General features: G+C 38.1%; 1 protein-coding gene and 1 pseudogene across 2 annotated transcripts in view; one reads left to right on the forward strand and one right to left on the reverse strand.

Annotated features, from left to right (window-relative positions):
• Positions 1 to 221: 221 nt before the first annotated feature.
• LOC105814065 lies at positions 222 to 590 on the reverse strand (annotated as a pseudogene). The gene has a single exon (XR_001137685.1). The product of XR_001137685.1 is annotated as an LYR motif-containing protein 2 pseudogene (transcript).
• A 5569-nt stretch (positions 591 to 6159) lies between these two features.
• The window catches only part of IPP (intracisternal A particle-promoted polypeptide), a 33034-nt gene continuing 24004 nt past the window's right edge, over positions 6160 to 15189 (forward strand). Inside the window, exons 1-2 of the mRNA XM_012649033.1 lie at positions 6160 to 6496; positions 11941 to 12372. Coding sequence (XP_012504487.1) covers positions 6205 to 6496; positions 11941 to 12372 — 724 coding nt within the window. The 5' untranslated portion in view covers positions 6160 to 6204. The remainder of the gene's footprint in view (positions 6497 to 11940; positions 12373 to 15189) is intronic.

The raw sequence follows: 15189 nt of genomic DNA on the forward strand, positions 1-15189 counted from the left end.
TGGTTTTGGTTTTCATTTCCCTGATGGTTAACGGTGTTGAGCATCTTTTCATGTGCTAACTGGCAATTTGTTATAGTGGTTTATGCTTCTTTCAAAAACTGCTGTCATATCAAACATTTTCAAAACCCAGGGTGCTTTTCAGTGCTAAGGCAATAATTGTTCTGATGTGCTTTCCTTTGCCCTCTATGACATACCACGGCATTCTGATATTTTGCCCAAATACTGTACATACAAACAGCAAGACTTGGCTCGGCTGCCCATTGTTAAGCCCAAAGTCAACAAAATGCATGGAAAGTTTAAAATCCTTCAAAATGTTATAGTTAAGGTTTTGCTAAAGCAAGTGTTTTTTCTAACTCCTTGAGCTGCATATTGCCTTGAGTAATCATCATCCGGATCATATCCTCTTCGTGGCACTTTTGTTCCTTTTGAATTCCTCCCTTGCCCAGTCCTTCAAGTATTTGCAATAAGAATCATTTGGAGCTTGCCGAATTGCTTGCAAAATCCTTCTGTAGAGAAGGAGCACTTGTTGCTTTCTCATGAACTGCTTTAGCGTCACCGTCGCTGGGGGTAAGCGAGAAGCAGGCATATCCGCCAGACAGCGTCCCTCTGAAACCTCAGCGTGCAGGAGTGGAAGTTGGGAAGGAAGAATTTCTGAAGCACAGACCCAAATCACAAAACAAATAAATAGCCTGATAGATTGGTAAAATTATGAACTTTTTGTTTATCAAAATAGACAATAGATAAAAGATATAGACCAATCACAAATTGGACAAAAATATTGGCAACACGTGTAATCAAAAATCCTCCTACAAATCAATAAAAAACAATTCAAGAAAAAAATGGACAAAAGACATGAATAGCTCTTTTATAGGAAAAGACACTTAACTGGCCTATGTCTTAGTTTGTTCAGGCTGCCATAACAAAATACTATGGCCGTAACAAAATACTATGGACTGAGTGGCTTAAATAACAGAAACTTATTTCTTACAGTTCTGGAGGCTGAGAAGTCCAAGATCAAGGTGTCAGCAAGGTAGGTTTCATTCTGAGGCCTCTTGGCTTGCAGGTAGCCACCATCTCACTATGTGCTCACGTGATCTTTTGTTACTCTGTGTATGATGTGTGTGTGTGTGTGTGTGTGTGTGTGTGTGTGTGTATGAGTGAGAGAGGGAGAGAGACAGCATGTGTGCACACTCTAGTGTGTCTTCTTTTAAGGGCATTAATCCCATCATGATGCCCCCACCCTAATGACCTCATCCAATCCTAATTATCTTCCAAAGGCCCCATCTCCAAATACCATCCTATTGGAGGCTAGGGCTTCAACATAGCAGTTGGGAGGAGGACACAATTCAGTCTATAGCAGCCTATAAACATCTTTTTACTGCCCAATCTCATTAATAATCAGGAAATATAAGTTAGAATAAAAATGAAATACCATTTTATACACACCAGATTATACAAAATTGAAGCATCGATGATATTAAGGGTTAGCAAGGATGCAGAGCAAGGAAACTCACATTCACTGCTGGTGGGAATATATATTGAAACAAACAGTTTGGAATAAAGTTAGATATTTTCTAGTGAAATTGAAGATGCACATACCCTATGTTCCAGCAATTCTGATCCTAGACATATACTCTAAAGTGGTGCTTTTCAAATTGTTGGGTGAATTGAAGTCAAAATAAAAATGTAGAAATGGGAGGCCAAGGCAGGAGGATCGCTTGAGGCCAGCAGTTGAAGACCAGCCTAAGCAAGAGGGAGACCCCATCTCTACAAAAATAGAAAAATTAGCTGGGTGCTGTGGTGTACACCTCTGATCCCAGCTATTTGGGAGGCTGAGGCAGGAGGATCACTTCAGCCCAGGGGTTTGAGATTGCAGTGAGCTATGATGATGCCACTGCACACTAGCCTTGGAGACAACAAGATCCTGTCTCCAATAAATAAATAAATAAATGTAGAGACAAATCTCTAAATTTAATGTTTTATTTGGGAAGCAGGAATTGCAATCCAAGGCATATACACAAACTGGGTGGTCTTCAGTTCTCTTTGAGGTTTTATAAAAAGGAGAAATGTTACCCATTGATTTGAAAGAAAGTTCAATGGCACTAGCAAAGTTGTGAGGAGCTGGCAAGCTCTGATTGGTGAGTGACCGCAAAGGGTAAAACTAGTCTTATAGTCATTGCAAGTCATTTCAGCAGCTATTAGATAAAACCGGTTTCAGGTTACAACAGGCAATTTCAGCAGCCAGGCTTCACAGAATTACATTCTTGGAGCAACATTATGTGCCCTTAGTGCTTTTTTCCCCCCCTGGCCTTTCAACTGTGTTTTAGTTGGGTATGATAAAAATGACCCAATTCATGTGCTCAACTTTCACAGGTGCAGTCCAATAGTACATCATGAATGAAGTATAATTTTCTGAAAAGTAAAATCATGACTCTTGTAAAAGTATAAAATAAACACATATCAAATATTTTATCTCATTAATTATTTAAGGAGCCAGTAAGGTGGAATGCAGTATGAATTCACTAAGAATCAGGAACACTGAAATGAATTTGCTAAGAAGGGTAAAAGTGGCTTAATATCCTACAGGTCAATAAAATGTAATGTTTTGGTGTAATCTTTTCTATAGGTGGACAGAAATTAGTATAAACTATCAGTTTTCTTGTAAAATAGTTCAGTCAACAGAAAGTCAGAGGTCCCTACGGATTTAAAACCCTTACAGCCTCTGCCAGACAATGCCCAAGCCGTATACTAAAAGGGCACCCAGAAATCTCTTTTGCTCATTTCCAAGTCTTAGACAATGTTTGCTGACAATAGGTCCCTTTTAGAAGTTTTTGGTAATGAAATAGAAAAGACAGAAATTTAGTGCATTGAATACAACAAATGTAAACAGTTTTGTGAAAATTTTGTTTCAGATATATACATCTACACACAAACGTATGCAGTAGCGGGTTTGATGTAAAATATTTTTGTTCACTGTAGGCTGGGATCAAAACGGTCTGACAGCTACTCGTGTGACACATTACGAGGTTCAAAAGTGAAAAGAATTGGACTTTTGAGTTTTCCCTTCACCCAAAGTAGGCATCTATTCAGGGCCAGGCTCAGTCATGCAGATTCAGAAAATGACCTGAGAGAATGGGAGAGAAGCACCATGCCAGAGGTTAGCCAGTCTGTCTCTCCCTAACACTGAGGTCCATGGTCTTCCTGGGACACCAGAAGAACCGTGGGTGCAGGAGGAACGGGAAGGCCGAGCCCGCCACCCACAGCAAGCAGGAGCGCAGGCTCGCAGCGCGGCTGTCCGCCAGCGAGGAAGCAAGCACAAGCCCTGGGCCACAGCAACCGGCAGTGAGAACCGCCGCGGCCCGGCGACCCGCCAGCGGAAGAACCCCGCGCACGCGCAGTAAGAGGCCAGGGCCAGCGGCGCGCCGGAGGTACCTTGCGCCAGGCCCGGCTTGGCCTCCAGTCCTTGGGGGACCGCCCCGACCCGTCGTCCCTGTCTCGTCACCCTGGCCGGGTTCCCCCGCCCTCTCCGGCCTGTGTCTGTCGCGGCTGCGCGCGCAGGGCCTCAGCGGGCGCCGGAGGGAAGGGGAAGCGGCGGGTAAGGAGGGCCTCCGTCCCGGGTGCGTCCATGACGGGGTTGGGAACTTCTGCTCTCTCCGGCTCTCAGGACCCCTGAGGACGAGAGTAAGAGGAGCCTCTGAAACTGGTTTTTCCCTCGCCTCTTCTCCTGCCGCCTCAGGCGTTCCTCTGACAGTCGAAGTGTTGTCTCCCTCCCCGGAGCTTCGTGTGGTGCGGACCGCTCCGGCCCCCGGGGGCATATCCGGAGGTCGCGCCCTCAGCTCCTCTGCTATGCCTTCAGTTGTCTGAGATCCCTTCCCTGCCCTTTGGGTAGCACCAGAGTGATTATCCACTTTTAGTGTCGCAGCAGGTTAGGGGTAGCGCTCTAGGTCCGGCCCCCAACTCAAGCACAAAGAGCCTTGGGTTTTTTGACGCTGGTTTTGGGTTTCTTTCTGACACCCTTTGCTGAAGCAATTTACAGATGCTCTCGACAGTGAATTCAAGGCCACCAAACTTAGGTCCTCCTTAGTTTCTCTGGACATCTCCACCGTTTCCTAATGATCCGCTTTTCAAGTTTGGGGCACTTACATCCCCATGCAATGTCCCAGAATTGTGCTCTTTCTCTTTGGAAATACTGTCACTCCACATGCCGCCTTTTGATGTTCGTGCTTCACTGGCAGTGGGGTAGCATCGCAGATACTGAGAAGCATGTAACAGACTAGGATTTCTGCTGTTTGCTACAAGAGTGGATATTCAGTGAACCCTTTCTTGTAGCAGGAGCAGTGGCTGTGCTTGATGCCTTGAAGTAGGGACAAAGGAAGTACCTTGTAATTAAACCACTGGGGTCCAAAATCTGCGGACAGGGAGAAATCTAAAACAGAAAAGAAAGCCTGAGAGCCACATTATGTTTAATAATATCTGCAGGTCACATTTCTGTTTGCTTTTTTTCCCCTTTTGTATTATTTTAACTAACAAATAATTGTACCTATTTATAGAGTACAGTGTAATATTTTGATACATGTATACAATATGCATGGATCAAATCAAGGTAATTAGCATATTCATCACCTTAAACACTGCTTTTATATGCCAGTTAAATGTAATATGTTGACATTCTTTACATGCTGATGTGAAATTTTAGCAGCCTCGTTAGAGCCTCTCAATCAAATTTCTCAGTAAGCTAATTCCTAGTCACTATAATCAGCCTAGTTATTTTGACTTTGATAAGTTTGACTGAATGCCATGAACTTAATCATTTTTTTAACATCATCCCACACCATTTCTATCACTCTTATTACCAATTCTTCTTGATGCCTAAGTTACAAAACTTTAATCATCTTAGATTTCCCCTGTGCTTTATCTCCGTATTTCTTATGTTAGAGGATCTCATGGTTTCTTTATTTAAAAGGTAACTTAGATTTACATTGCTGAAGCTATAAGGCTGTTTAATGAGACTTTGTTCCCTCTTAACTTATCCCTGTGAAGAATCAAATAGCAGTTCTGAAATATGACTATTTTGAACCCATAAACGCTCAGGTGCAAATTTCAGTGCTTAGGTTTCAAGGCCCTTTCTCTATAACCTGACCTAATGATTCCTGTGCAATGTGATACCATGGAAAAAGTCCTGGATTTAGAGGAAGAAGGCCTGGATTCAGATACTGAAACTGTTACACTAACACTGTATCCTTGGGGAAACTGAGCTTCAGTTTCCTTCTCTGTCCTTTTAGATAAGATTATCTTTTCTTCTCACCTCTTAATTATTATGAGAATTAAAATTGACATAATATGTGGAAAAGCTAACAGTTAAATAAAACAACCTAAGCTATTATGGTTATTTCTCATTATGCTAATTTCACAAACATTTGAAAACCTAATACATGTTAGATACTGGTGCTATAGCTGTGAAAGATAGTCTCTGCCCTTAAGGTACTGTCTTTCAAAGAGCTTTCTGTGTGTGTGTGTGTGTGTGTGTGTGTGTGTATGCTGGGAGTAGGGTGATAGGGTGTGTGAAAAGGTAGAGTATAATATGAGATGTAAAATGGGTAAGCTTAGGATGAGCAATCAACCCAAAGGAGAGAGGAATCGGGAAGGGTTCCTGCAGGAAATTGTATTTGAACAGAGTCTTGAATTATAAGATATAGAAGGGCTTTGTTTGCTAAGGAAAGTGTACAAATTGAAGGATTTTTAAGCAGACAGACTAATCACAATTGCTTTTTGAAAGTTCATTTTGGCTGTGATATGTGCTTCCTTGCTGCAGTGTACAAAAACTTTCTCCCTTTGTGCCTTATTTTTTTTACTCCACAGAGAAGGACTTATGACCTCTCCGCATAGCTTAATACTTTATCTTTCAGTATCCATTTCAGGTGCCATTTCTTCTGTGAAGCATCCTTCAATTATTTTAGCACCCACTACTTATTTCCTTCTCTGAAACCATATTAGAAATAGTATCACACAGTTTAGTACTTATTTGTCTTATGTGTGTTTTATGTCCCTAAGTATAATAGATTGTAAGTATACGGAATGTTTCTTACATATGTGATTGGAAGGCATGTTAAATACAAAAATATGTTCCTTGATCTCTTTTTATTTTGTTTTTCAGGGTAGGAACAAATTATGTGCAACAGTCCTTTTAATTAATCTATCATCATCATGGCTAATGAGGGCTGTCTGAAGGCTTGTGATAGTCCTTTTTCATCAGATAAACATGCCCAACTCATCTTGGCCCAGATCGATAAAATGAGAAATGGACAGCATTTTTGTGATGTGCAGCTGCAAGTTGGGAAGGAAACTTTCAAAGTTCATCGGCTAGTTTTGGCTGCCAGTAGTCCTTACTTTGCAGCCCTGTTCACTGGAGGAATGAAAGAGTCCTCAAAAGATGTTGTACAGATTCTAGGAATTGAACCAGGAATCTTTCAGATACTTCTAGATTTCATTTACACAGGTATGTTATGTGAGCCTGTTGCTTTACGTGAAGAATGATGCAATCACTTTTGTGCTACTGTGGGAACATAAATTGATCTAATTTATCTAGAAGGTAATTTAGCAACATGGTATTATAAGACTGAAAAATTTATATCTTTTGACCCCAGACTCCTTTTCCAGGAATCTGAAGGAATTAATTAGGGATGCAAGCAAATATTTATGAACTAGGATTTTATTGTAACATTATTTATAATAGTATATAATTGGATACAATCTTATTGTCTCTCTGTAGGTTATATGCTTATATAAATTACGTTACATGTATATATATATAAAATGGAATATTTGGAATATTTCTTAGATCTCACAAATTATTTAAAAATATATACTATCATAGAAGAATGTTTATAACATATTAAATGAAAAAAGGGTATAAATACAACTCCAATTTTGCCAAAAGAAAAAAAAAACCTTTGTGTGTATTTGTGTATGAGAAAGAGATGAGGGCCAGGTGCAGTGACTCATCCTTGTAATCCCAGTACTTTGGGAGGCCAAGGTGGGAGGATCACTTGAGACAGGAGTTTGAGGCTGCAGTGAGCTATGATCGTGCCTGTGAATAGCCACTGCACTCCAGCCTGGTTGACAGAGCAAAACCCTGTCTCTAAAAAGAAAAAACAAAAGAGAGAGAGAGAAAGATGAGAATGTTGATAGTGTTTATCTATAGGTGATAGAATATGGAAGATTCTTATTTTTCCCTTTTTTTTGTTTCCCCCCCAAATGTTTATAATCAGCATGTATTATCTTAGTCAAAACTTATATTTTAAAAATGTTTTTGAAGAGTTTCAATGACATTAGAAAATGTACACAAAAACTATACATAATCTTATATGTCTTATATGATATGCAACAAATACAGAAAAAAGATTTGAAAGAAATACACTGAAGAGTTAATATGATATATGTCTGGATGTGGAAAAATGTGTGATTTTCATTTCATTTTTATATTTTTCTGTCTCAAAGTTTTTTCCCCACAGTGAATATATATTACTCTCAGAAAAAAATTGAAAACAAAGACTACGTTTATTCAGTCTAGTTTTGAAACTGTACTGTGCTCTTGCTAAGGGACTACTTGGTGGGAGATAATTAGGTGACCCAATTAAGTATTTTTTTAAATGCATGGTATTTAAACCTGGAAAATGACAAAAGGCTATTTCTTTTCTCTGTGTTGTTTCATATTTCTTTTTGGAAAATTTCAGAAAATAATGATAACCTTAATTTGGGGACTGTGACCATGATTATCTATTATCTACTAAAAGCAGTACAACTTTGTCTATTAGCTTATGTACAAATTAACATTGAGAGGTTCTTGACCTCACTGTTCCAAATAACTTGTGTGAGCTGATGAAACTACTTCATAAATGCACCCCACTTTTTTATTTGAAAAATATAAATTAACACAGATTAATCAATGGAATTAGTGTTGAACTATATAAAAAACAGAAGAAATGCCACAAGTTGTCTATTCTGCCTCTGTTGTCTGACAGTAGCAACAAGAGATATTTAGTCAAGGAGAATGTTCATGGTATCATCATTGTATGGCCAATGGTGAGCACTTCTATCAGAGAAATAAAAGGTGGTAAAACAGCCAGACACGGTGGCTTGAGCCTATAATCTTAGCACTCTGGGAGGCCTAGACGGGAGGATTGCTTGCGCTCAGGAGTGAGACCCTGTCTCTATGAAAAATAGGAAAATTAGCGGAGCAGGGTGGCTCATCTCTGTAGTTCCAGCTACTCAAGAGGCTGAGGCAAGAGGATCACTTGAGCCCAGGAGTTTGAGGTTGCAGTGAGCTACAATGACCGAGGTAGACTCTGTCTCAAAAAAAAAAAGTGGTAAAACCCAGAGAAATAAAAGCTACTGAGCATATCTGGGGGAAATAACATTGTAGAGGACTGACATTTAAGGCAAAATTGGTATCATTTGCATTTGGCTGCCAGAAATAAATATAAACTGGATTAACAAGATAAGACTTTACTTTTCCACTGAAATGAATCCAAAATAGGCATTACAAGGCTTGTTTGGTGGGTTCATAATGTCATTAGTGTCCCAATATTTTTCCAACATTTTTCTCCACCATCTATAGCTTATAGCTTCTAATCTCATGATCACTGAACTCCAGCCAGTGGAAGAAGGTAGGGAGAAAGGCAAAAGGGCCTACCATTCAAGTTTGTCCTTTTTTAAAGCTTTTCTGGTAGCCCTACCCAACAACTGTTGCCCATATCTTGCTGGCCACACTCAGTCAAAAGTTCACACTTACCTGCAAAGGAGACTAGGAAATGTAATTTTCAGCAAAGCACAGTTGCCACCTATGACAAAATTAAAGTTCTATTAGTAAGGATAAGACGAAAATAGAGACTGGGTATTTATTGGACAGGGAAATTTATAGACTTTGATACAATTTGTTCTCAAGCATGTTCCTTCATTTTCATTGTAATGACATTTCCTTTTTTTTTTTCTCCTGACAAACAATTCTTGCTTCAAATCCTTTTTTGTGATGTGGGAGCAGCAAACCTGTCATTGTCTTTCTCTCTCCTTTGGACTTGTCATTCTTTATTAACCATTCACATAAATGATTACAATTAATACATTCGTTTTATTTTTATTTTTATTTTTTTGAGATAGAGTCTCGCTCTGTTGCCCCAGCCAGAGTACAGTGGCATCATCATAGCTCACAGCAACCTCAAACTCCTGGGCTCAAGTGATCCTCTTGCCTCAGCCTCCCGAGTAGCCAGGACTACAGGTGCGGACCACAATGCCCAGCTAATTTTTCTCTTTTTTGTGGAGATAGGATCCCGTTCTTGCTCAGTCTGGTCTTGAACTCCTGAGCTCAAGCGATCTCGCCTCAGCCTCCCAGAGTGCTAGGATTACAGGTGTGAGCCACCATGTCCAGCCAATACATTCTTTTTTTTTTTTGAGACAGAGTTTCACTCTGTTGCCTGAGCTAGAGTGCCATGGCATCAGCCCGGCTCACAGCAACTTCAAACTCCTGGGCTCAAGTGATCCTCCTGCCTCAGCCTCCCAAGTAGTTGGGACTACAGACGTGTGCCACCACGCCTGGCTAATTTTTTCTATTTTTAGTTGCCCAGCTAATTTCTTTTTATTTTTAGTAGAGACAGGGTCTCACTCTTGCTGAGGCCGGTCTCAAACTCCTGACTTCAAATGACCCTCCCGCCTTGGCCTCCCGGAATGCTAGGATTACAGGCGTCAGCTACCGCACCTGGCCCGGGCTAACATTCTTTATTAAGCATTCACAATTCTAATGTGTCTTTTTTGACTTTTTAAAAATTGATATAGCTGTACATATTTGGGGGGTACATGTGATATTTTGATACATGTATACAATATGTTCTAATATGTCTTCAGTGTATTTCTTTTCTTTTTCTTTTTTTAGAAATAGGGTCTCGCTATGTCACCTAGGCTGGAGTACAGTGGCTATTCACAGGCACAATTATAGCACATTGTAGCCTCAAACAGTCCTCCTGCCTCAGCCTCCGAAGTAGCTGGGACTATAAACATGTACCACTGCATGTCACCTTAGATTTTTTTATGCACTTCACTTGGAATCAAATGACCTGAGTTTGAGATCTAGCTCTACCACTAATTAGCTGTGTGATACTAGGCATTTCATTTAACTTTAGTCTATCATTCATTCTTTCAACAAATATCTGTTGAATACTTTTTTGAGCTAGTTACCAGGGATACAGCAGTAAACAAGACAGACATGGTCTCTGCCCTCACAGAGCTTCCTAGGTAAGGCAGATTAGGTACTTATAAATTAGAAATGAACTTGTGAGAGCCTTCTTTTCCTTGTTTATCAAGTGTTGATAGTAGTACTTTATAATTCATCTAAAGGTTAAATGAGATAAATTTTAGTAAATGTGAAAGTGCTTTGTAAGCTATAAAGCCATATTAAGTGATAGGACATTTTAAAAATTACTCTTGAGTAACTCTTGGCATTATCCAATAACAGTCATTCAGACCCCTTACATCACAACTCATAATCTTATCTTCTTCAAATTTGTAGTGAATTCCCATTTCATTCAAGTTAAGTCTTATCTCGGTTTTCTCTGCAGCTACTGTCATTTACCCCCTTGCTGGATTCCATTTCTTATACTTTTGGAAAACCCCCGTTTGCGTTCAGTGAGCAATATTCTTCCTCTCACCATAATCTCTTTGGGCATTCATTCATTTAAAAACAATTTTAAGCCTCTAGCATGTGCTAGGCATTGGGAATACAGAGGAGGCAATCCTTGCCCTAACAGATTTTGTAAATCTAATCTCAGTACAAACTTTAGACAAATATTGATACTTTGGTGGAGTGAATGTTATGAAAAGGATAATGTAAAGGGAAAGCATTAATATAGGATTGAATGGAGAGTTTATCCTTATTAGGTATGAGAATTACAGTGTTTTTTTTTTCTTCCTCTTAAATATTATTGGCTAGTCGATGTCCTCCCAAAATCATTATGTAAATTATGAAAGTGAAGCCCTTGGGAAAGAGAGCAGTAAATATAGTTTAAGCTTCTCATATGATTCTCGTAAGAATCATAGATTCTTGGTTATTCCTAATATTATTAAAAGCTAACATTGTATTGTACTTTATTGTAATTGAAGATAGGGACCCTGTTTTATTCTGCCCAGTGCTTCAATAAATGTTTGTTACATGCATATAACCTTATATTAAAAGCATGGACTTTGATGTCAACTCCTACATTGTAACTTGCTTAATCATGTGACTTGGGGACAAGTTACTTAAACTTTGTTATTCTGATGCTGTTTCCGTAATACAAAAATAAGAAAAACAATACTGCCTACTATATGAGATTGTAATGAGGGTTAAATGAGTACATACATCAATTAAGTCTGGGCATGGTGGCTCACACCTGTAATCCCAGCACTTTGGGAGGCCAAGGCAGGAAGATCACTTGAGGCCAGGAATTTGAGGCCAGCCTAGACATCATAGCAAGACCCCATCTCTAAAACAAATAATAGAATAAAAAATAAATTTAAAACTTAGCCAGGTGTGGCATGTGCCTGTAATTCCAGCTATTTGGGAAGTTGAGGTCGGAGGATCACTTGAGCCCAAAAGTTTGAAGTTATAGTGAGCTATCATTGTGCCACTGCACTCCAGCCTGGGTGACAGAGAAAAAGAACTTGTCTCTAAAATAAATAAATAAATAAAGCAATTAATACTGCACCTGGTTCTTTGTGTTTCATGAATGTTACGTATCATTATCATTTAAATTTTGTGCCCTTTCCACAAATCCTTCATTGCCTTTTTTGCTTACTATCTATCTACTCTGTGAACATTAAGCTATCAGTGAAATCAAATATAATACTTTTTGAATATGGTAAGTCAATGTTTGTTTTTATTTTATTGGCTATTTTGTCTCCCTACTTCCCTAGGTATAGTGAACATAGGTGTGAATAATGTCCAGGAGTTGATTGTTGCAGCAGACATGCTACAGTTGACTGAAGTTGTTAATCTTTGCTGTGAATTTCTGAAAGGCCAAATTGATCCACTGAACTGCATTGGGATCTTTCAGTTCTCTGAGCAAATTGCCTGCCATGACCTTTTGGAATTCACAGAAAACTACATTCATGTCCATTTTTTGGAGGTTCATTGCGGGGAAGAGTTCCTGGCACTTACAAAAGATCAGCTGATCAAAATTTTGCGAAGTGAAGAGCTTAGCATTGAGGATGAATACCAGGTCTTCTTAGCTGCAATGCAATGGATTCTGAAAGATCTGGGAAAGAGAAGAAAACATGTGGTAGAAGTGCTAGACCCAATTCGATTCCCCTTATTACCTCCTCAGAGGCTTTTAAAGTATATAGAAGGTAACTTTTTTGCTGTATATCAAATTAGTTGATTAATTATCCAGTGACTTTTTCTCTGTTTGAAATATGGTACAGTATTTTCATTTATTGGTTTAGTAACAGACATTTATTGAGTGATTACTAAATGTAAGATACCACTTTTGTGTTTTGTGGGTGGGCAATAGTATTTGGATATTTCTACCCATTTTTTCATCAAATTCTTACATACCTTTTTTGAGATTAATTACTAAAGGAGATTAGTTTGATGGATAAGATTATTGACAGAGCTAACATAACCACTGCTGTTGTTGGCATAACTAATTATTTCAGTTTAAGATTTCCCCTGCGACTCAGAAAAATTCAGCAAAACCTAACATTTGAGGAAAATGCATACACTGAAAAAAAAACTCAAAAATCCTGTAAGTCCTCTCATTATGAAATGAATTTGATATTGATATACTATCATAGCTTCTGAGTAGCCTTTGAATCATCTTTAGCTTCAGAACTTCTTTTTGAAAATATTTTCACCATAGTATGAAACAGTTTTTATCTTTATATTAGAAAAATGATAATATTTAAATTTATTTCTAAAAACTATTTTAGACCTGGTTTCAAAATTTGAAGCTTTTAGTCTTGTCATGTGCTGAAAACATTAGGTTGTAACTGAATTACAAATGATTTTATTACAAATTAAGTACACTATTAAGCATTAAAGGTATAATTCTGTGAATAAATTAGTTTTTCTCCACTCTTAGCAGTGTTAATGCAATTTTGTAGGTTTTTCTGTTGATTTACAGTTGATTGTTATTTACAGTAATTATGTTCTATAAAATTGCCATGAACATTGAATTAGCAAATATTGAGCCATTGCTCCTAGGGGAAATGCAGGTTTAGGTTCCTGCAAGCCTCTGGTCACAACATTTTTGTCATCCAATCAGTACATAGCATTGTTTTATGTATGCTTTTGTCTGAAAACACCTTATTTAATATATATTGTTGATTCATTAACATTGAACTCATAGTCAACAGTGCTTATAACTCATCCCTGAGTGAGACTTTATCTGACACAGGTATTTTCTCTGTAAGGCACTTCATAGCTTTCTGACACTTAGGAACACTAGATAGCACTTGAGCACTATGATTGGAGGCCATATTAAAGAGCAAAATCACCAACAAAAAGCACAAAAATGCAAAAAACATGGCATTAAATAGACCGTGAAAAAGGATACTTGTTTATAGCATGAGCTGAAAACAAGACAGAGTAAAGCTTCGTTCAGCCTCACCCAGAAAGTACATGTAAGGTGATTCAAATTTTTTGCCACTCTGCACATGTCTGTGAATGACTGCAAAAGCACCCCAAGTAGAGTAATCCCCCCTTGTTCATGGGGAATGCATTCCAAGACCCTCAGTGGATGCCTAAAACTGCGGGTAGTACCAAACCTTGTATGTACTATATTTTTTTCCTTTACATACACACCTATGATAAAGTTTAACTTATAAATTAGGCACTGTAAGAGATTAATAATAACTATAAAATAAAATAGAACAATTATAACTATATACTATAATAAAAATCAAGTGAATGTGGTCTTTCTCTCTCTCAAAATATCTTCTTATACTGTCCTTACCCTTCTTGTGATGATGTGAGATGATAAAATGCCCATGTGGTGAGGTGAAGTGAGGTGAATGACTTGGGCATTATGACATAGTGTTAGGCTACTATTGAAAACTAATTTAAACCTTATAAATTATTTCTGGAATTTTCCATTTAATGTTTTTGGACCATTGTTAACTGTGGATAACTGAAACCATAGAAAGTAAAACCACGAATAAGGGTGGACTACTGTATTAATTTGGGAGTTATAAATACATTTTAGCAAGTAGGTGTATTCACAAAAAATGAATCTACAAATAATAAGAATTGACTATGTAAATGCTAAAACAAAGGACAGAAATTATCCCGACAACATTTGCGTGAATTGTGAGAATTTAGGAGTAAAGCAGATGCCTTTATGATTGAGTTGGCTTTTCCAAGTGCTGTAGATACAGAGCACTAAAGGAAAGTTCCTCTGCTAGGAGAAAGGCAACGTTCCCTAGAATTGGGACATGTTTTCCTACAGGTTTTTTTGAATTATAATATTCAAGTTGTGCAGTTTTTTAAGCATGCCTAATAGTTATCACCTAATGGTATTTCAGTGGCAGAAAAAACTATAAGGAGCCAAGGGAGAAGTAAATTCAGGATTTTTAAAAGGACAACCTTAATGTTTTTTAACTTTGAAACTTTTCTTCATTGATCATATTGGAGAAAATATGGGCAGTTTATATAGAAAAATAATGAGACTCTACCACAAAATTCAGAAAGGGAGCAAAATACTTAATTGAAGTGGTTAGATTATATTAGGTGAAATGTGTAGATTTTTTCCCCTGGTAAATTTTTTCATACTTACCACTGGAATAATTCAGGCAATTTAATATTATTAGATATGTGGTTATCTATGCATTTTAGAAAATTACTTTTTTTTTAAATGGAACATGCTCATTATAAAAAATTTAGGTAATAAGAATTATAAAAACAACAACAAATCACCCAAAGTCTGCCATCCAGAAATAACCAGTTTTAATTAACATTTAGTAAACATCATTCTAGATAGGAAGATATATGATGGATGGATGGATCGTTGAATAGATAGAAAAAGGTTTGGTTTTTTTATAAGAATAAGAATTATTCTAAGGCTGGGCCCGGTGGCTCACGCCTGTAATCCTAGCACTCTGGGAGGCCGAGACGGGTGGATCGTTTGAGCTCAGGAGTTCGAGATCAGCCTGAGCAAGAGGAAGACC

The sequence above is a fragment of the Propithecus coquereli genome, unplaced genomic scaffold, assembly GCF_000956105.1.
Source record: "Propithecus coquereli isolate 6110/MARCELLA unplaced genomic scaffold, Pcoq_1.0 Scaffold299, whole genome shotgun sequence".
Lineage (NCBI taxonomy): Eukaryota > Metazoa > Chordata > Mammalia > Primates > Indriidae > Propithecus > Propithecus coquereli.